Consider the following 23,503-nt stretch of genomic DNA (forward strand, 5'->3'; position numbering starts at 1 on the left):
ATATATTGATTCATTAATAAAGTATATATTGCCTCATTGATAAAGAATATATTGGCTCACTAATGAAGTTTATATCGGCTCATTAAACGATACATGGGCTCATTAATAATGGTTATATGAGCTTATTAATAAAAGAATATTGGCTCATAAAAGTATACATTGGTTTATTAACAAAGGATACATTGGCCCATTAATAAGTGATACATGGGCTCATTAATAAAGGATATATTGGCATCACTCTGTGGCCATAAAGTAATGAATCACACTGTAAATGACACAAGAAGCTTCGTACAGCCGTTTCCTTAGCGATATATTTTTCTCATTACAGTATGACCTTCGCATGTTAGATAGTTATGTCGTAATACCTGTATAGATTGCACCACTAACTTACATGAAGATATTGGCATGGTCAGAATTAGTTTCTCAGGAATAGGTGTTACGGAATCTTAAAACACACACACACACACACATATATCATCATCATCCTCAGCCGTTTGAGTATCCACTGCAGGACCGGCCTATCCCGCCCGAAGTCGGGACGATACAGCCAATGTATCTCTACCAAATGGCTTAGGCTGTCTGGTAGAGATTGTATGTAGGGTGAGAAGTCCTTGTAAGTGTACTGGTTGTGTTGTAGTGGCTTTGGATCGGTATGTAGTCTGTGAACCAAGTGTAGTTTGCCCCGCGCAATCCAACTGGGTGCAAGCATAGTTTATATTAAGCAACACTGGTTCAATCACAGCACCCCTTGTGTCCGCCAAAGTACTACGTGGCTGGGTGAACACTCCCAAAGTTTGTTACCCTGGCGGGGCGCGAACCCTGGCTCACCCATGTACGAAACACACACTTTACCACTGTACCACAGAGGATATATATATATAGAGATATATATATATATATATATATATATATATATATATATATATATATATATATATATATATATATATATATATATATATATTAACTTGATTCCTGGGGCGAATCTTCATTGTTCTTTACTTGTCCTTCTGTAATATAAAAATAAGTTACATAGTTTTTCTCATAACTAAGATTTCTTATTATTTCCAGAAAGAACGAAAAACTTTGTCTATATATCAATACCTGTCTATCTGTCTGTCTATCAATCTATCTATCTATTTATCAATAGCCTGACGCCTTCATCCCCTAACGGGTGACTATAGACATGTCGCCTTCACGTTGGCCTGTCTTTTGCTATTTCGCTGCCCTCCCTCCAATTCACACCGGCCTTTCTCATTTATCTCTCCCCGGCATCCCTCCACCTCATCAATGGTCTCCCCCTTCCCGTCTATCTCTCCATCTCACTCACCTACATTCTCCTGATCAGTCTTTCATTCTTCTTCCCCTCCACGGGTGAAGGACATAGTAAAAAATTCTTGTTGCATAGTCCTATATATATATATATATATATATATATATATATATATATATATATATAAATATATATATATATATATATATATATATAGATAGATAGATATATATATATATATATATATATATATATATATATATATATATATATATATATATATATATATATATATATATATATATATATATATATATATATATACATATAGGTTAAGACAGAATACTACTAGGAATTTTGATTTCTACTTTACATTTTTATTTCTGAGAGCAACTCAGAATGTTGGTATAGGTGTGTGTGTGTGTGTGTGTGTGTGTGTGTGTGTGTGTGTGTGTGTGTGTGTGTGTGTGTGTGTGTGTGTGTGTGTGTGTGTGTGTGTGTGTGTGTGTGTGTGTGTGTGTGTGTGTATGTGTGTGTGTGTGTGTGTGTGTGTGTATGTGTGTGTGTGTACTAATTACCTGTCAAATGGTGCGAAGTTGGAGCGGGGTCTTAGCTTCGGACAGTTGACCAGAGACGATGTACCGATGAATAATACTTAAGGCACAGTGGGTAGGCAGAGGAGGCACATTACAGTAGGGGGGCAGGGGAGGCCTAGTAGGAAGGCAGGGAAGGCACAGCTGGGAGGCAAAAGAGGTACAGTAGAGAGACAAGAGAGGTACAGTAGGGAGGCAGGAGAGGCACAGTAGGGAAAAGGCATAGTAGGAAGAAAGGAGAGACACAGTAGGTAGGCAGGACAGGCACAGTAGGGAGGCGAGGCAGGAGAGGCACAGTAGGGAGGAATAAAAGGCACAGTGAGGAACCAGGAGAGGTACAGTGGGGAGGCAGGAGAGGCACAGTAGGGAAAAGGCACAGTAGGAAGAAAGGAGAGACACAGTAGGTAGGCAGGACAGGCACAGTAGGGAGGCGAGGCAGGAGAGGCACAGTAGGGAGGAATAAAAGGCACAGTGGGGAACCAGGAAAGGTACAGAGAGGAGACAGGAGAGGTACAGTAGGTAGGCAAGAGAGGTGAAGTAAGGAGACAAGAGAGGTACAGAAGGTAGGCATGAGAGTTACAGCAAGGAGACGGGAGAGGTACAGTAGGTAGGCATGAGAGGTACAGTAAGGAAACAGGAGAGGTACGGTAGGGAGGCAGGAGAGGAACAGTTGGGAGGCAGGAAAGGCACAGTAGGTAGGTAGGAGAAGCACAGTAGTGAGGTAGGAAAGGCGCAGACGGGAAGCAGGAGAGGCACAGTAGGGAGCTGAGCCACAGTAGGGAGGCAGAAGAGACACAGTAGGGCGGAAGAAGAGCCACATTAGGGAGGCAGGAGAGGCACATTAGGGAGGCAGGAGAGGCACATTAGGGAGGCAGGAAAGGCACATTAGGGAGGCAGGAGAGGCACATTAGGGAGGCAGGGAGGGATAAGAAGCAGATTAGGGAGGCAGGAGAGGCACATTAGGGAGGCAGGAGAGGCACAGTAGAGAGGCAGGAGAGGCACAGTAATGTTGTTGGCAGTATCCACTACCGGTGGTGCTGGAGAGGGATGCCTTCACGTGGTGGCATCGATTTAACTGGGTGCCTCTACTACCAGTTATATAACCCTCCCTATCCCCCGAAAGGAGGAGGATGGACTGGAGCAGACGGGCAACTTTGGCCTGGAGTCCAGACGTCCGAGTCTGGATGAGGCTGGGGTTGCAACACCGAGCTCCATTGTACGGAGGGGCTATCTCCACCGCGGGCCTGTGATTTTGGCAGCCATAGTGAAACACCAGCACGCAGATTCAAATTCAAATACTTTATTTTCACTAAGCAGTGATTATTAATAAAGATACATTCGTCGCTTATAATACAAAAACATATATGGATTATGATTTTTTTTTTCTGCCTAGTTCAACGAATTATATCGGGTACATTTAGCCAGTAAGTATAAAACAACGCCATAGGTTGCTGCACGTACCCTTTATGGCACTATCCATGTCATGACACCGAATGTCCAGATTGATAAAGGCGGAAGAAACATGAAAACTTCTACCAGAGAGTGTGAACAGAAGAGAAGAGGACATGGAGAGAAAGACTGGAGATTAATGGGCCTCTTTTAGTGTTCTCATTCATGCAGGGTACTGGGGAAGAATCTCCCGCCCCACCCAAAGAGGCAGTATTGCGATAGAATTAGCACAAGATTTATTTCTTACATGTGAAATGTAGTACCATCTCTCTTCGATGAATTCCTGTGCCCATTTTTGTATCAGTAGGCTGCACAGCTGACCATGGCACTATATATTACGGAATCATCGACTGCTTTCAAAAACCAACGAAACCCTCAGTTCAAAAACCATGGGCATCAGGCGTGGTGTAACATGGCTGCCGCTACACCAGCGCCGCCTGGTGGCGGCTACATAAATTACGCTGTGTTATCCATGAGAAAGCCTCTCCATATTATAGACCTCAGTGGGTTGCATCTACACCAACTGCTGCTACCGATCCATCCTTGTTGTACACCAAGGCAACAGACTTTATTTTTAATCCTCAGCTATAGTGTGCATTATGACGACGACGATACCTATGGTGACGATGATGATGGTGATGATGCTTAAATTTCCAGGGCGGTGTGAGTATGGACCTGGCGTGGTTGGCATCATCGAAAGAACTGTTTCCAATCCACACTCTACTTCGACTCCTCTACTCAACTCCGGAATTTGGGGAAGAGCATCAGGAAGAGGTAAGGCGGCTTCCAAATGTTCATGAACTTTCACTTGTGTAGAAAATTTACATTATCTGCTAATTGCTTTATGCTTTTGTCTTTGGTGTGTGGAAGAGTGATTGTTTTTGTGTTTATTGTCTTAATGTGTTATCTTAGTAGTAGTGGTAGTAGTAGTAGTAGAGGTAGTAGTAGTAGTAGTAGTAGTAGAAGTAGTAGTTGATCAAACCCGGTATGTCTGAACGAGCAGACCCATCAACTGCAGGCAAGCAATCGTCCCTGCAGGGCTGTACGGTGAGCTGAACTGTTGTTCCCCTGTGATGAACAACGCCTCGCTGTGCGAGGCACTGGGAAAACTATAGAAGTTTCGTTCTTGAATGAACGCTGCAACTGAACCTCTACACTAAGTTAACAGGGCCACCATAGCAGGCTCCATATCACCTCGTTACTTGGTTATATGGTTACCACGCACCGTCGTAAATGGTTTCCTGGGTTACAGGAAACCATTAGGCTTGTCACTTGGTGTACAGTCACCAACTGAAGAAGCAGAGATCAATACAATAAATGTGTGGATGATAGTGGCCACCATCCACCTCTTGCTTTTACCTCAATTGTGTAGAAGACTGATTGTTTCTATGCTTTTATACCTCGTCCTTCACCTTTATCATTCTTTTTCTGTTTCTACCCTCCTCTCCTTCTATTTGTCCCATTTTGCCTTTCACTTTTTATTACACTTGTTTCCTTTTCAGGTAGCTTTATACTGATTGACAAACCTATTGGTTTCCTATATGCCATGAAACCATTAATAGTGCCAGGTGGTAACCATATAACCAATCTGAAATCGTTCCCTACGTGTCAACAATGGGAAGGTGGAGGGCTAGTGTCCCTCCCTGTAAAACTAGTAACTCAAATACAAACCGCCACCTTTTACGGAATTATGGCGTCTGGCTATAGATAGACTGATAGATCTTAGTTATCTAGAACCAGGATTTCGGTGGCTTGAACTGTGAGTGAATAGGAGTTTGACCCTTTCATCTGGGCAAACACTGGTTAGTACTTCATTCCATTAGGGTCGGTTCAGCTCTTTGAACCCTTCTTCACTTCACCCTAGAATGGATGTCTGGATGATGATGATGATGATGATTATGATGTAGAAGATTAATTGTCTTCTTGTTTTTATCTTTGTATTTCCTGTTTTTTATTTCCATAGAGCCGGCATGTTTTTCATAAACGCTCTTTAGTTGTGAACTCAATGACCCTTTCATGATTGTACTACATTCAGAAATTTTCTTAAGCTTAAGTCCTGTATTTCTTTCCTTATACCCATATCTGACACCAGTACCTGTTAATTTATTTGAGAGAGAGAGAGAGAGAGAGAGAGAGAGAGAGAGAGAGAGAGAGAGAGGAATAACTTGTTTTGATACGTTCCAGGTCCTGTTTTATCAGAGAAAGTTTAATTTTGGTCGGCCACACGGCACACCAGGGACTAGAGACGAAAATGCAAGACTTGTACTAGAGGAGCTGATGAGCCTGATGGTAAGAAGAGAGAGAGAGAGAGAGAGAGAGAGAGAGAGAGAGAGAGAGAGAGAGAGAGAGAGAGAGTTAATGATGTTGATAAAGACAAGTGTGGTGATGATGATGAGGATTATGTTGCTGTAGATGATGATGAGTTTTATGTTGCTGTAGATGATGATGAGGAGGATTATGCAGAAAGCTATGGCGATGATGATGGAAATATAGCGACTGATGACAGTGATGGTGATGAAGATGGTGATGATTATAGTGATGAAGTTGGTGATGGTGGTGGTGGTGGTGGTGGTGATGATGATGATGATAATGATAGTGTAGCGATGGTGATGGAAGTGTTGCTACTGATGATGATAGTGATAATGATGGTGAGGATGATATTGATAATGATGATAGTGATGAAAATGATGATGATAATGAAAGTGTTTCTGCTGATGGAAATGTAGCGAATAAATGATGACAGTGATGATGAAGATGGTGAAGATTATAGCGATGAAGATGATGGTAGTGATGATGGTGGTGATGATGATGATGATGTTGGTAGAGATGATGATGGAAGTGTTGCTGCTGCTGATGACAGAGATGTTGATGATGATGATGATGATGAGGAGGAGGAGGATATATATAACGATGAGAACGATGATAGTGGTGAGGATGGTGAGGATGTTGCAAGTGTTAGAGCTGTTGATAATAGTGATGATTTTAATGATAGTCTTAATGATGATAATGATGATAGCGATGAAGATGGCAATAATGATGACAGTGGTAGCGACGATAAGTGTCACAGATGATAATAATGGTAGTGATGATGATGATGATGGCGATAATGATGGTAATGATAATGATGATGATGATACTGATAATGATGATGGCGATGATAACGATGATAGTAATGAAGATGGTGATAATTATGACAAGGCGATGATTATGTGTCATTAATGATAATAATGAAAGTGATGATAATGATGATGATGATGATGATGATGATTCTTACCCCTCCTCCAGGACTCCCTTGAAATCAACCGCACATCAGACGCTACTTACCGTTACTACCGTTACTTCAGTGCCATATGGAACGGCGTCTCGGTCTCCTCTTTCCTACCGTACAATGTTGGACGTAAGGAAAAATTTAATTCGCATTGGAAATAAGTTTGAATTTGTCATTTTTTTAGTTCCCTCTCCACATTTTTCGTTTTTTTTTTTTTTTTTCCCACGTGATTTTTTTTTAGATCTTTCTCCACATTTTCTATTTTTGTTTTTATTTTTTATTTGCAGTTTTATTTTTCAGTTCCTTTTCCAAATATTTTTCGATTTCTTTTTGTATATTCTTCCTTCTTTTTTATTTTTACCTGGAAGCTTTTTTTACCTTTAGTTCCTTTTCCACATTATTTCCCTATTTATTTTTAGTTTTTTCTTCCCCTCGGTTTTTTTGTTTTGTTTCCCCCAGTTCAGCTTTTCGTTGTATTTTTCTTCATTCCCATTTCCACCTTTTTTTCTATGTACAGTATTTTATCTTTCAGTTTTTTGCTTTTTGCTTTCCTTTTTTTTCGGCTTTTCGTATTGTTTCTCCTTCGTACTATTTTTAGTCGAATTTCAGTTTTTTTTTTCAGTTTTGTATTGTTATCTTCCTCTCATTTTCTTCTTCTTGCTGCTTTTCGTTTTGTTATTGTTTTTTGGTTCCTTTTCTTCCAGCTTTCTTTCATTTATTTTTTACCCTTTTCCTTCCCTCAGCTGTTTCCTCTTTTTCAATTTTTCCTTTTATGTTTTCTTTTGTTTTTTTTTCATTTACACCTTTTTCTTCTTATATACATTTTTCTTTCCCTCATTTTTATTTTTTCCCCTTTCAGTTTTTCCTTTCATGGGCCTTTCTTTTTAGCTACCATTCCACGTTCTTGTATTTTTATTTTAATCTTGCATTACTTCAGTTTTTGTTTGTTTCTTTGTTTACATCTTTTTAGCTTTTTATTTTCTTATCCTTTTTTTTTATTTTCGCATTTTCTATTTTTCAGCTTATTGTTTTTTATTAACATATTTCAATGTCCTTTTTCTTGTTAATTTTTCGGCTTTTCGTTTTATTTTTTGCTTTTCATTTTATTTTCCATTCGTTTCTTTTTTTTTTTTTTCCCCGTTTTCTTTTTCCTTCTTAGTTTTTCATTTTTCTTATAGCTTTTCAGTTTTTCGTTTTCCTTATCCCCAATTTCACTTCCATTTGCACTTTTCCTTCTTCTTCGTATATCTTTACTTCGTGTATTTATAAAAATATATATCTTTTTTTCTCTTGTTGGGCACCTATGACTGACTGAAGAATAAGACAACCAGCAATTAGCTGGGAAAAAAATACTAAGGTAATTTCGATCATTAAGGACTTAAGTTTACCCGCTTCTTTTTTTCAGTTTTTCTTGATGTAGTTTTTTTTTTACTCTTTCTGTTTTTTTTTTCATTTTGTTTCCGTTTTTTGTCTTTCGATTTCCCTTCTCCCTTTGTTGATGTTCCCTTTTCCTTATTCAACTTTCCATTCGTATGTATTTCTTTCCCAATTTTCTCATTTTTATTTGTCCTTTGATTGCTTTCTTACTTATAAATTTCCTTTCCCAAATACAGTACTCCATTCTTCGGTTTTCTCTTTCAGCTTTCCTAATGTATGTTCTCAGTTTTCAGGCTCTTCCTTCATTTTTTTCTTCCTTCCATTTTCATTTTTCATTTTTCCCTTCTTTCACTATGATTTTTTCTCCATTTTTTCTTTCCTTGAGTTTTCATTTTTCAGTTTTTCCCTTCTTTCAGGATTATTTTTCTCCTTTTTCACCTTCTCATTCTCGCTGTTTTCATTTCTAGGCCTTTTTCATTTTTCCCTTCTTTCAGCATTATGTTTTTTCTCAGTTTTCATTTTTTCTTTCCTCAGTTATTTTCATTTTCCTTATTTTTGGTGTGCAGTATTTCATTTTTCCTTCCCACAGATTTCTTTCTCATGCTTATTATTTTTATTCAATCCATGTTTTTTTTTTTATTTCTCTTCTTTCTCCTTTCTTAGTGTTCATTTTCCAGCAACCCCTTTCATTTCTCCCTTTCATTCTTTTTTTTTAAGTTCTTCCAGCTGTGTTAAGAACTGGGTTCAGTCTACTGTCTCAACGCCCTTGGCACGTCGCGGCAAACAGGTTGAGATGGACAACGTTTGTTTTGCCCACGGATGTTGGTGTGCCACTGGTCGTCAAGGTGAGCCGTCTATACCGAATCATTTGATGTCACTGAATTGTTTACTGTATACTCATTCAAGTCAGGGCTATCCCATGCAGGACCTGTGTGTGTGTGTGTGTGTGTGTGTGTGTCCCTCCACGGGAGCCACCGTGTCGTGGTGGGGGGCTTGCATGCCCTGTAAATCTGGTGGGCCATACCAAAGGAGGGGGATCCCCCTCGGACTCAGCAGGTGGATAGGGTTACCCATACTGGAGGGGTCATCAGTGAGGGGTCAGATTAAATGTTCCCAGGTCAATTGCCTTGTGTATCACCCTTGGTTGGGTCAAGGCCATGGGAGTGAACCCCAAACCAATAATCCGTGAGTGGAGTTTCACAGAAGGCTGGGCTCGACAGACAGAGCTACCGGCAGACTCCTGCAATCCTCCTCAGTAGATGGTCGTCACGAATCTTCATGCCGCTATCACAGGCTGGGAAGGGCCAAGTCACGTGGTGGTAAGGACTGCACACCCTCACCATCACATCAATCCATTCATTGCACAAGCCCACTGCTATACTTACTTCCCATTTCATCTTTCACCAAAACAGGAGACCTACGGTGAGAGGATAGGGTGACAGTGACAGGTCATGGATGTGGCTGGAAGTCACTAGCTTGAGTCCTGCACATAGGCGGCATTGGCCTAGTGGTCGCTGGCATGATGGCATAGGAGCAGGTAATGCCTTCGGCAGCACCTAGTTCGACTAAGTAGCCAGAAGCAGATACCCTGCAGCTTACCCTTGAATGGGAAGGGTTTAGAAATGGTAACCTAAACATATGCTGCTCTGCAGCACCTAGGCAGATAACCTGGTCTGCCAAGGCATCCCACAATGCGATCGAAAACTAAAAGAATCCCTCTGACTCTTGCTACCTGGACTATATGAACATTGCCTGATACTGACCACGGCACAAGACCACATCCTAGAACTGCTCTTATTGCATGGGAACTGAATAGATATGAAATTTACATTGCTGCCTTGCATGAGACTCGCCTGTCTGGAGAGTGCAACCTTATAGAAGCAGGAGGGCATGCCTATTTCTGATGGGGATATCCAGACAATGTAAGAAACCACAATATTGGCTTTGCAATCCCAAGCAACCTTCTACAGAATATCCGCAAAACACCTTTGGGTATATCAGAGAGGCTAATGTCCTGGTGCATACCACTCTCTTAAGGCGAATATGTAACACTTACCAGTGCCTATGGCCCAGTGCTTGATTCCAAGGACACCATCAAAGTTTCATTTTATGACTCTCTGGAGGCTACCATTCGTTCAGTACCACCAAATGACAAGCTGATCCTGCCTGGAGATTTTAATGTCAGAGTAGAAGATAATCACCTCTGACAATGCATTATAGGCTGCCATGGTGTTGATACTGTAACATGATCAGCAGTGGTCATAGACATGTTTCCTAATGCTCAGAACACAGTCTTGCCATCACCAACATCATCTTTCAATTCAAGAATAATCACAAGAACACATGCATGCGCCCACAATCTAGGCATCGGCACCTAATTAACTAAGTTATTGTAAGGCAGCAAGATCGAAGAGGAGTTCTTGTAACCCGAGCTATGAGAGGTGCTAAGTGCTGCACAGACCACAACCTTATAGTTACCAAATGCAGTTAATCATATGCCCACAAATGTGCTGCAGACTATCCATCAAGAAAGCAAACTATAGTATCTTAAAGGATGTGGCAACATACAACACTTTCGCAGCACTATTACAGAGAAGCTGTCTCAATGCCCACCACTTGATACAAACAACAATGCAACAAACCTAGATACAGAGTGGCTAAATATTAACATATTGCTCCAAAGCACTGCAGAAGAAACACTAGGCTTCTCCAACCGCCACCCTAAAGACAGGTTTGATGAAAATGCTGAGGGAACATATGACTTTCTTGCAATGAAGAATAGAGCACATAACACCTGGTTGGCTCATCCTAACTCCTTAATCCTAAAAACTGAATTCCAGAATCTCAGATGTGAAACCCAGAAAACGCTGCATGACATGGAAAACAAATGGTGGACTGAGCATGCAAAAGAGTTGCAAAGACTAGCTGGTGTTATCGACTATCATAGGTTCTACAAATCCATTAAAACCATGTATGGGCCAACCAAGCACAACATTAACCCTGTTCGATTAGCCAGAGGAGAGCTCCTAAAAGAAGAGCAAGCAATCTTAGAAGGATGAGCACAGCACTTTAACACCTCCCTGAACCAAAGAAACCCAGTGGAGCATAACATCCTCGATAACATCCCAGATACCCCTCAAGCTGCAGATTTTGATGTCCCACCTACACTTGCAAAAACTGTTCAGGCCATCTGACCTCTAAAAAATAACAAAAGCCCAGGCCCTACCATCTCAACTGATCAACAAAGGTGGCCAGTTACCTCACCAACGGTTCCATAATCTCATACTGACTATCAGGAACCAAGAACAAATTCCATCTGAATGGATTACCTCTGATATTATAACTATCAACAAGAAGAAAGGGAAACGTTAAAATTGTGACAACAGCAGAGGCATCTCCCTCCTTGTGAACGCTAGTAAAGTACTAGCCAAGGTAATGTTATCCAGACTGACAAAAGATCTGACTGAATTAACACTCCTTGAAACACAATGTAGAACTCAGAAGGAACGAAGTACCTGAGATATGGTCTTTGTTGCCCAAAGAGCAGAACCGTGACCTGTATATTGCATTTATCGATCTTGCAAAAGCACTTGACACTGTTAACAGAGAACTCTAATGGAATGCTCTTTCAAAATTTGGAGTTTCAAACAAATTTCCAACCATCCTGAAGAATCTGCATGACAGCATGAGTGCTTGTGTGTTCGCAGGTGGAAGAAATTCGAACCCTTCAATGTGGATGTGTCCTAGCTCCTGTCATGATCAACATCTACCTGACTGCAGTCACCCTCTTAAGTAATCAGCAAGTAAACCCTGATGATCGAATAAATCATCATTTCCATTCAGACGGTAACTTATTTAATCTCAGATGTCTCCAAGCACAATCAAAGACTGAAATAGCTCATTTCCTAGAGCTGCAATATGCTGATGACTGGTTCGGCCTTGCACGTACCTCAGAAGCCCTCCAGTAGTCTTTCACCATCATTTCCAACATATACTATGCAGTAAGTCTCAGAATAAATGTCAATAAAACAGAAACAACATCTCAGAAAACAATGCAGCAGAGCCCCTTCCACTTCAGGTAAATGGCGAAAATGTAAAACAGGTGGAGAATTTTACCTACCCTGGGAGTGTGCTAACAGATAAACATAACACTGATGTAGAAGTCCTTACACAAATCAGTGATGCCTCAACTTTTGGGGGGCGTCTATGATCCAGAGTCTTTCAAGACGCCAACTTAAGAATTCAGACAAAGGTGTTATTTTATACAGCCGTATTTCTCTCCACCCTCTTATACAGTGCTGAATCGTGGACTACTTACCAGCGTCACATCAAACAGCTTGATTCTTTTCACATCCGCTGTTTACAGTCTATCCTAAGACTCTCGTGGGAGGATAAAGTCCCTATTTCACAAATTCTTCTCCAGACAAAGTCAACCAGCACAGAAACCATGCTTGCTAAAAAAGAGCTCAGATGGGTCGGACACGTGTTCCACATGCCTCAGCACTGCCTTCCCCGCCAGGTTCTGCATGGCCAACTCCCTGCAGCACGTCGCAACCCAAGGGGACAGAAGAAGAGATGTGAAGATCATATAAGTACAACTCTGAAGAAATGCAACATGATACCAAAAGTTCTTGAAACCAATGCCTCGGACAGAAAACAATGCCGAGCCCTCTGCAGTGAAGCATCCATTCATTTAGAAAGAAATTGGAACTTGGGCAGAGGAAAGCATACACAACGGAGGCACAACCAAAACAGAGTTCTTCTTGCAAACCTGGACTTGACATGTCAACTGTGTGGCAAAGTTTGCAGATCCAGAATTGGTTTGCAAAGTCACACGCATTGGTACCAAAGATTGAGGAACACAGAAGGACAGCTTTGAGTAAATAAAGTGTGTGTGTGTGTGTGTGTGTGTGTGTGTGTGTGTGTGTGTGTGTGTGTGTGTGTGTGATCACTGTCTCATGCAGGGCTGATGTATGTGTGTGTAATTCACCGGGTCGGTCAGGATCGCTTGGTGGTCGTGATCGTCAGCTTTTACCCTCCCGGAAGGGAGCTGAGAGCTCATATAGTCCGATCTAAGGGCAAGGCTGTGACCTTCACACACCCACACACCCGTCCCCTTGCTCAAGGGGGACAGTAACCACCCACTTCGTCAGTGAAACTTTTCGCAACCTGAGCGAGGCGCGAACTCCCGTCTACCAGATGGCAAGCGAGAACGTTACCACTGCACCAGCGAGCGGTGTGTGTGTGTGTGTGTGTGTGTGTGTGTGTGTGTGTGTGTGTGTGTGTGTGTGTGTGTGTGTGTGTGTGTGTGTGATCACTGTCTCATGCAGGGCTGGTGTGTGTGTGTGTGTGTGTGTGTGTAATTTAGTCACATTGCCTTTCTGTGTTATTCTTGATGCAACCAGTCTTATTATTCTATTTAGTAAAGGTCCTTAATAGTGAAGGAGGCTATACCGGGATATTAATCTTCCCCATTTCTAAATGTCTGTCTTAAGGTGAATAAATTGGTCTGGTAATAAGAAACATATAATAGAGATGAAATAAAAAGAAAGTGAAAAACAAGAGAGAAATGATAAAAATAGACAAAATAGGGAGTAAAAAAAATCGATTTAAGAAGTTGGTTAAAACTGAGTAATGGTAGATTTAAAAAGTAGATAAAATAATAAAACGTGAAAAAAATAAAATATGAATAGATATAAAAGAAAATAAACTACTAAATGTGAAAAACAGAAAACTTGAAGATTAAAAGAGAAGAGAAAATGGAAACCTAATAAAAAAAAAATAGACCTATAGGCCTACTTTGGAAAAAAACAAAGCAAAAATTGAAAAATTAAATTAAAAAGATACAAATGAATTTAAAATAAATAAAGACAAAATTAAAAATTAAAATGAAATCAAAATGAAAATATATAAGATTTTGAAAAATATACAATTTCCCTAAAGCCCAGTGGTTCCCAAACAGGAGATCTTGAAGCATTTTTCGAGGCCTTGGAGAGATCTCAACCCCTTTGGTTCAGTGACGTCTAGTTTAATCTGTTCTTGCTACCTTCAGGCAATTTTCTTCAGCTTAGGAGAGACATTTCTACTTGAAGGGGTTACATATAGGTCCGTAATTTCGTTGTTCAAGGAAGCTCCATCTCACCTCTTCCTAAGTGATTTATTTCGCATGATACACCTGCCTATCCTCTTCTGAATCATCTGAATCATTCAAATGCCAGCATATTCTGCAAATATATTCATGATGATACCAACCAGCCGCATCGAAAAACAAAGTCGCCAAAAAACAGGTGCCTGGGAGCTTCCTTCATCAACCCCCTCATTACCTTCCTCAACCTGAATACAATCATCTGGAGGTAGAATGTAGAATGAAGACAAAAATACCTTATCAGGCTGGAGGGGGTAAGCATCGGGAGTCAGTTGAGCAGAGAGAAAGAGAGAGAGAGAGAGGGGGGAGGGGGAATTCATTATGACTTCCCAGAGACAAGATTTTATGAGCAATCCTTCTGCTCTCAACCCTTTCAGTCCGATTTTTCACATTATTTTTGTTACATCCCGACTAGTTCATTCAGCTCGTGGAAGGTCTTTTGCGGTCAAGGGATAATTCAAAGCCATATCTAACCTCTCCAGTTCGATAAGTTGCTCCTAAGCTTAATGAGCTATACTCTGTTCACATTACATTGGCCAAAACTTGCCATCCCTCGACTTTGAATGATAAATTGTGACATAACACTAGAATAGCAAGAAGACGTGCTACAGAAGTTATGCAGAGCCACAATACTGTCTTTTTTCTGCCACTGAGTACGTGAAATAAGATGAAAATGAATATCTCCGCCAAATTAAAGTGAATGAACTACAGTATATAGTCTGGAGATAGGAAGAATTAAAATAGAATCTACAACTACTTCATCGGACTGAAGGAGCCATGTCTTGCAATGGATATTTGGCGTTGATTAAAGAAGTTCCCTAATACCTCTTCCTGAACGATTTCTTTTGCATATTACTCCTTACTGTCCACTTCTGTGTCATTTAAGTCAATCAAATGCTACCATATTCAGCATAAGTAACATACAAATTGATACTAACCAGCCGCATCCAAAACTAAATCGCTAAGATAGAGGTGCTAGGGAGCTTCCTTAACCGACGGGGAAGGGGATCTCAGACTACAAGGAAGTTCAAATATCGGCATTGATACTTGTTTGCAGTATTGGCATAAATTGCCTTAAAAACAAAAAATTTCGTGTGAAAATAACTTCTACTTAACACCAAGTACTTACTGAACAATATTAAGCTTGGATTCAGCCGAAAAAAAAAAAAAGTACAATCGCTATCAAAGACCGTCCATCTTTTCACAGTATTTGAGAAATTGCTTAGTATCTTCCTAATTTACGACTAAATCAATGCATAACATTGTTCAGCAGGTAACTGATATCTTAAATCTGTCATCACACAATATTCATCCATTCAAAACGCCAGTGACACTAATCCTTTAAAAATTGTTAATGCTCATATTTTGAACTTCTTTATAACCCAAAATAGCATGTGATCAGTTCTTTTAACATGAAAAAAAAAAAAAAAAATCAGAAGACAGGTTCAGAGGAGCTTGATGAAGGCCTGTGTGAGAAATAGATGCTGCGCAACTATCAGGAAAATATTTTATAGGACGCACTGTGTCATGCCTGACTGTTTCCGCAAATAGAGATTTGCAACCAGAGAGGCATCAAATAAGACCAACGTAATCAATTTCACGTGGAGGGTAACTTCATCTGTGCCCTTACTGGGTGACTTAACTACTGGTATTTCAACTGGCAGCGAAGGTTTTATTAAATTTATTGGATGCCTTTGTATCTTGCTTGTACAATCTCTCCCTCGCTCGCTCTCACCGTCACTCATACCTCACACACTTTCATACCCTCTCATATTCACATACACCCTCATACTCACTCTCATACACTTTCACACACACACACACACACACACACACACGCGTCTTCTCACTCACTTCCTCCCACTCTCACACTCTCACTCACTCCCACACACCCTCTCATTCACACACACCCTTTAAATATTATACTCTGTCACAAACTCTCACACACACTTTCACACAGTTTCACACTCACATACACCTTTTCACTCACTCTCATTCATTCTCTTGCCTTCCTACACACTTATTCTCTCACTCACTCTCTCACTCGCTTCCTCTCACTCACCCTTGCACTCTCACTCACTCCCATACACACTCCATTCACACAAACCCTCTCACATACTTCCTCACATACCCTCACAACTCACACACCTTATCTCGTTCACTCTCGCTCATTCCCTCACATACCTTCTCGCTCACTCTCACCTTCTCACTCACTCTTTCACATACTCTCCCACACACTCTCACACACCCTCTAGCTCACTCACTCTCACCCTCTCGCTCACTTTCTCACACCCGCTTACTCACATACACCGCCTTATGCACACACACACACACACACACACACACACACACACACACACACACGCTCATATAGAGTACCCCCTTCTCTCTCCTCCCTCCTCTCTCTTGCTCACACACACACACACACACACACACACACACACACACACTCACTCCTCTTCACTCACCATCATGCTGACTCTCACATACTCTCTCACACCTCTCTCACTCTCACTCTCATCCTGTTTCAATCACTCACACACCATCTCACTCCCTCACTTCACTCAGTCACAGACCTCTCTCACGCACTCTCATCTCATTTCATTCACCCTCATGTTGTCTCTCATTCAATTTCACACTTTCTTACTCTCACTCACTTTCACTCACTTCTTCTCTTTCTCACTCACCTTCACACTCACTTTCACACTATCTCTCCCTTTCACTCATTTGCACACTTACTCATTCGCTTTTACACTTGCACATTTTTCACTCACTTTCTCATTTTCTTCCTCGCTTCCACACTTTCTCACTCAATGTCACTGATTTTCTCATTTTCTGACTCACTATCACATTCACTCTCACTCACTTTCACACTTTATCACTCACTGTCATTCACCTTCATACCTCCTCAATCACTCTCTTTCACTTTCTCACTCACTTTCACAGCTTCTCACTCTCTTCCTCTTCCACAGTACCCTAAGTCATTCTCACTCACTTTCACACTTTCTCATTCACTTTCACACACACACTTTCACACTTTCTCCCTCATTATCACCTTTCCTCACTTTCTCACTCACTTTCACACTTTCTCACTCTCATTTTTTTCTTCCACAGTACACCAAGGACTTATTGAGCCACTACAGATCCATTAAGGAACATCCCATCGACTCTGGAATGAAGTTTTCGTTGCAGTAAGTACCTGAAGAGTGACTCCGTGTGGTCCAGTGGGTCAGGCGCTCTCTATCCGAATGTGGTTCTTGATGGCTTATGTCTGAGGGTTGGTTGGGCTTTATCGCTCTCATAATGGCACACACACACACACACACACACACACACACACACACACACACACACACACACACCATCCCCGCCCCCTATCCACGCACGCGGAGAGAGAGAGAGAGAGAAAGAGAGAGAGAGAAAGAGAGAGAGAGAGAGAGATCTTACAAATAGTATCTATCGGCTGCACAAGTGATATTAGGGCAGACCATCAGCTTTTCTAAGTCATAACCTTCCCCTAGAAAACGACAAGCAGTAATCGAATTTTACGTCCAGGTCCCCAATTATACTACTGGGTGAACAGGGACACAGGGGAAAAGAAGACTATTTGCAAGAGTTTGACATGCCCTAAAACCGAACTCGAGTCCTTTCAGTTATGGGTTGAATGTGCTAACCAATACACCACCGACTCCCCCTCCCTCCACTCTAACTTAGCTTAGATTTTGGTCCCCTTTCAGCTTATTTCATACAATTCAGTGGTAGGAAAAAATGATGCTACGGCTCTCAATTCTTTCCTTAGCAGTTTTTTTCATGACTAGCGTCATATTTTATTGTTAATTCATTGTTACAGCTCTGCATTCAAGGTGGAGAGATGGGACTTTTGGACCAAGTTAAAATAAAAAAGGTTTAATATTCTCTCTTTTTGCTTCTTACGTTCTTTCCATGGCACTTTTTCATGACCATTTTAGGGTTAATCCTTTGTTGCATCCCTGCATTAATGATGGAGTGATGGTAATATTAGGCCAAGTTCTGAGGCATAATGGACGTAGAGATGGTGATTTTGGGCCAAGTTTGGGAGAATTATGGACTCACCTTCTATCTCTTTCCAGCACAGGCCAAGAAACCAACTTTGAGATCCGCGCCCTGTTGCCGTATGAAGGGGGGGTAACCATGGCAACGGGGATCACCAACACTTTCACCACCACCGCCCGCTTCAAGGGTAAAATGCAGTATGAGTATAGTCGATCGACACCGAGGATCAAATTTACCATTGAATTTGCAGACCAGGATGAGGTGAGAAAGAGCATTTATTTATTTACATATATATTTAATCTTTTATTTACATTTCGTTCTAGCATTTTAAAAATTTTCTCAATCAAAAATTCATAACAGTTTGATCTATTGCCAAGGCAACCCAGATTTACCAATCTATCCAAAAATTAAATCACCCACAGGAATACTGTATGCTGTTGGCCATGTTACAAGCTGCTTACAAATAAAATGTGAAGAAAATTCGCAAAACTCTACGGAATTCATTCACCGCGTTTCACAAAAAGCCAAACCATATTAAAAAATGTAGTTGACATTTGGCAGACATTTTGGTGACCTTGACCCTGAGTGCCCATTTTCTAACTCGTCCAAGACTTTGGCCATATCTTGATACCCTGAAGGTTTCATCTTGATAGCTCAAGCCGTTCACGAGATATATTGGTGCTAAAGGTGGGCGATAAAAAGTAGTTGACCTTTGACAGCCATTTATGTGGCCTTGACCTTGACCCCGAGTGCCCATTTTCGAACCTGTCCAAAATTTTGCCATATCTAGACAGCCTGAAGGTTCGATGTTGATAGCTCAAGCCGTTCAAGAGATACCATAGTGCTAATGGCGTGCGATAAAAACTAGTTGACCTTTGTCAATCATTTTGGTGACCTTGAAATTGGCCCAGAGTGCCCATTACCGAACTTGTCCAAGATTTTGGCTATATCTTGATACCATGAAGGTTTCATGTTGACAGTTCAAGCCATTCATGAGATATAATGGTAACACACACACACACACACACACACACACACACACACACACACACACACACACACACACACACACACACACAAGGGCAAAAACATTATCGCTCCGCGTTGCTAAAGGAGGGCGATAATGAGACTAATCATAAACTATGATGAGTGTATGAGAGTGAGATGGATAGGGGAAGAGGGTGTGAGTATGAGATGGGGGGATAGGATGGAGTGATATATGGGGAGGAGAGGGGGAAAGGGAAGGGTGAGACCGAGGATGAGATGGAGGGATAGGATGGAGAGAGTTATATGAGGCAAGGGGTGGGGGGAAGCTAAGAAGGAGACTGAGGGTGAGGTGCAGAAGTATATGAGGGAATTAAGGGGATGAGCTGAAGAAAGTGCAGCCAGACAACAGAAAACAGGGTGGCATGGAGGTGATTCGTTTCTGGCCACCCCTGAAGGGATTAAGGCGGCTGGCGATTGATAAACAGACAGATTATATTGCATCTCCATTCCTTTCTTATGTATTCGGTTGGTGTAAAATCATTAACATCGTCTGATTTAAGGTTTTCCAAGCGTGTGATTTAATTTTGTCCAGCAAAGACGAGGCAAGGAAATTACAAATTCCTACCTTTAAAAAAAAAAAAGTTACGAAGCCTGTGAGCTGGATGGAATCGTCAGCCATTATTATGATGGATTCCATGTTGTAACTGTGATTCTATTCTACCTAGGATGGAAGAGGCAAGGAAAGTGTAAAGTCCCACTATGAGGCGCTCCAAAGGGATGGAGCCTGTAAGGGCTTCGATCCGATAGTTGTGATTTATTTCTCATATAATGCTGCACAGGGATGAGTGAGGCTGGTTACCCTTGCCTTAAATGTCGGGACTTAGTAGCCTAGACCCGGGCCTCTGCGCTCCTGATGGGGCAAGAAAGGACTGAATGGTGAACAGACGAATGTTACGATATGCATTTAGATTTCGATGTATTTGCAGTTGTCACATAGTGAGTTCAGTTGTAACGGATATTAAGACTACGAGAGAGAGAGAGAGAGAGAGAGAGAGATTACAAAGAGGGTAAGATTCAGTTAGATATTCATTGAGAGGTTAAATGTCACATATGAGCTACTTAACGTCGCTATATCTAGGCCTGAGAATGTGAAAGTGAGTGAGAGGCGTGAGTATTTGAAAGCGAGTGAGTGAGAGGCGTCAGTGTGTTAGAGTGAGTGAGTGAAAGGTTTGAGAATGAGTGACTGAGAGGTTTGAGAGTGAATGAGTGAGAGGCCTGAGAGTGTGAGAGTGAGTGAGACGCTTGAGAGTGTGAGAGTGAGTGAGTGATAGGCATGAGTGTTTTTTTTTTTTTTATGCAAGGAAGAAGGAACCAAAGGCTAAGAGCCCGCAAAACAGTTCCCTCAAAAAAAAAAAAAAAGAAGTCAAATTCAAGATCCGTTCATTCGAGATGCCTGGACACACTGCGTTTGAAAGACTGGAGATCATAGGAAGTAGGAAATACAGACAGAGGGAGACAGTTCCAGAGTTGACCCGTTGCATAAATGAAGGGCTGGGAGTAACGGTTAACTCTTGCATTAGAGAGTTGGACAGAAAAGGGAGGAGAGGTTATTGCTAGACGGGTGTTACGCACCCGTAGTAGAGGTGGAGGGATGCAAGCAGACAGTTCAGAGGAGCAATGACCATGGAAGTAGCGATAGAAAAGAGATGATGAAGCAACAGCGTGGCGAAGAGACAGAGGTTGAAAGGAGCCAGAAAGAGGAGCAGAGTTAATGAGACGAAATGCATTTGACTCCACCCTATTAAGAAGAGATGTATGTGGGGAGCGTCCCCACACATGAGAGTTGTACTTCATACAGGGGCGAATAAATCCCGTGTATAAAGTCAACAACTGTGCAGGGGTAAAAAAGGTATGGAGTCGGCTTAGCACACCTAGTCTCTTGGAAGCAGATTTTACCAGAGATATAATTTGATCTTTCCAGGATAAATCTCGAGTGAATAAAATCCCAAGCATGTTCAAGGATGATGTAGGATTGAGCTAGATATTATTAAACTATAGTGGGTACTCCTGTGGATTTTGTTGGGTTAATAGGTGTAAAAACTGAGTCTTTGATACATTAAAAACAAGATTATTTTTACCCCAGTCAGAGATACGAGCCAGGTCAGACACTATGTGTGCCATAGCCTCATCCCTTGTTTGCTGAAGTAACTGCTGAGATGGACGTTGCATGAACCGAATGGAAAGGTGAAGAGTGGAATCATCAGCGTACGAGAGGATAAGGCTAGATGGTCAGCTTAGAAGATCATTGATGAATAAAAGGAAGAGAGTTGGTGATAGGACAGAGCCCTGAGGAACACCACTGTTGATAGATCTAGGAGAAGAACGATGGCCGTCTACAACAGCGGCTATAGAATGACCAGAAAAGAAGCTGTAGATGAAGGCACAGATAGAAGGATAGAAACCGTAAGAGGGCAGTTTGGAAACTAAAGATTTATGCCAGACTCGATCGAAAGCTTTTGAGATGTCAAGTGCAATGGCAAAGCTTTCGCCAAAGTCCTGAAAGGAGGATGACCAAGAGTCTGAAAGGTAGGTGAGAAGATCGCCAGTGGAGCATCTCAAACGGAACCCATACTGATGATCAGAAACAAGGTTGTGATAGGAAAGATGCTTTAAAAGTTTTCTGTTGAGAATAGACTCGAAAACTTTTGAGACACAGGATGTTAAAGCAATTGGATGATAATTAGAGGGTTGGGAACGTTCACCCCTCTTTGGGACTGGCTGAATGAGAGCAAACAAAGGCGAAAGAGTTTACCTAAGCAGGGTGTAAGCACAGAAGCACAGTTCTTGAGGACAACAGGAGGGACTACATCAGGCCCATATGCCTTGTTAGTATTGAGGCCAGTGATGGCAGAAAATACATCAGCTGAAGAAATTTTAATGTCATCCATGAGGAAGTCAAAGGGGGGAAGTGATGGAGGAACAGCACTGGAATCGTCTAAGGCGGAATTGGAGGAGAAAGTCTTAGCGAAGAGATCTGCTTTATCAGTAGAAGTAATAGCTACAGAGCCATCAGAGTAGAAAAGAGGAGGGAAGGATGATGAGGTAAAGTCGTTAGAAAGGTTTTTGGCAAGGTGCCAGAAGGAGTGGGAAAAATTCGAGTTGGAGGGTTCAGAGCATTTAGTATGGATGAAATTATTTTTAGCAGAGCAAAGAACAGATTTAGCATGATTCCGGGCAGAAACATAAAAATGATATGATTCAGGAGTTGGTTGCCTCTGGTACTCTTTGTTGCAGACAGCATTAGAACAAGCGCGATTAAACCAAGGCTTTCCTGCATTAGACAAAGGATATGAGAATGGACTGAATGCTTCCATGCCCAAAAGAATAACCACTACAATGTGCAAGGCACACTCAGATGGCTCCTGGTCATGGAAGCAATAATCATTCCAGGGAAAATCAAAGAAGTCCTGCCTGAGGGCATCCCAATCTGCAGCTCCAAAGTGCCACAGTCGCCATTTCTTTGGAGGGTCCACAGGCCGAACCAGAGTGATGGGACTGATTAAGGTAATAAGGTTGTGATTGGAGGAGCCCAACGGAAAGAAAAGATTAACAGTGTAAGCAGAAGGATTAGTTGTAAGGAAGAGGTCAAGTATGTTGGAGCTCTCTCCAAGGCAGTCAGGGATATGGGTAGGGTGCTGCATAAGCTGCTCTGGGTCATTAAGGATAGATAAGATGCAGGCTTGTTCATCAGGCGGATCAGTGAAAGGAGAGGAGAGCCAAAGGTGATGGTGAACATTGAAATCTCCTCGAATTGAGATTTCAGAGAAAGAAAAAATGGATAGAATGTGTTCCATCATAGAAGTAAGATAGTCGAAGAATTTTTTATAGTTAGTGGAATTAGGGGATAAGTAAACAGCACAGATGTATTCAGTCAGAGAATGACAGGAAAGCCAAAGTCAGTGAGTAGAGAATTCAGAAGAATCAAGTTCAGGAATATGAGAGCAAGATAAGTCGTTGCATATATATACACGACAGCCACCTTTGGCTTTGAAATGAGTACAGAGAAAGTAGGAGGATACAGAAATAGGTTTGCTGGCAGTTGCCTCACACAGCTGAGTCTCGGTTAAAAAGAGGTGAGGTTTAGAAGAGGAGAGGTGATGTTCAACAGAGAGAAAGTTAGAGGAAAGGCCACAAATGTTGCAGAAATGAAGAAGTGAGTCAGACAGTGGTTCCAGCCAACTCATAGAGTCAGCACTGGAAGAGGGGTGAGTGGTGAGGGCATTTGTGGTCCCCTCCACTAGGGACTCCGAGGCAAGGTCTAAGTTCGCCATTTTTCTTTTTTATCCCACCTCGTGCCAGTGCCGTTTTAAAACGGTCTT

General features: G+C 41.6%; 1 protein-coding gene across 1 annotated transcript in view; it reads left to right on the plus strand.

Moving 5' to 3' along the window:
• Positions 1–4,302: 4,302 nt before the first annotated feature.
• Positions 4,303–23,503, plus strand: part of LOC145398680 (hemolymph clottable protein-like) — a 67,969-nt gene continuing 48,768 nt past the window's right edge. The window contains exons 1-4 of the mRNA XM_080271484.1: positions 4,303–4,362; positions 5,515–5,604; positions 17,220–17,296; positions 18,215–18,398. Coding sequence (XP_080127610.1) covers positions 4,303–4,362; positions 5,515–5,604; positions 17,220–17,296; positions 18,215–18,398 — 411 coding nt within the window. The remainder of the gene's footprint in view (positions 4,363–5,514; positions 5,605–17,219; positions 17,297–18,214; positions 18,399–23,503) is intronic.

Source organism: Coenobita brevimanus, chromosome 46 (assembly GCF_032717465.1).
Source record: "Coenobita brevimanus isolate Jiangsu-jjx chromosome 46, ASM3271746v2, whole genome shotgun sequence".
Taxonomy (NCBI): Eukaryota; Metazoa; Arthropoda; class Malacostraca; order Decapoda; family Coenobitidae; genus Coenobita; species Coenobita brevimanus.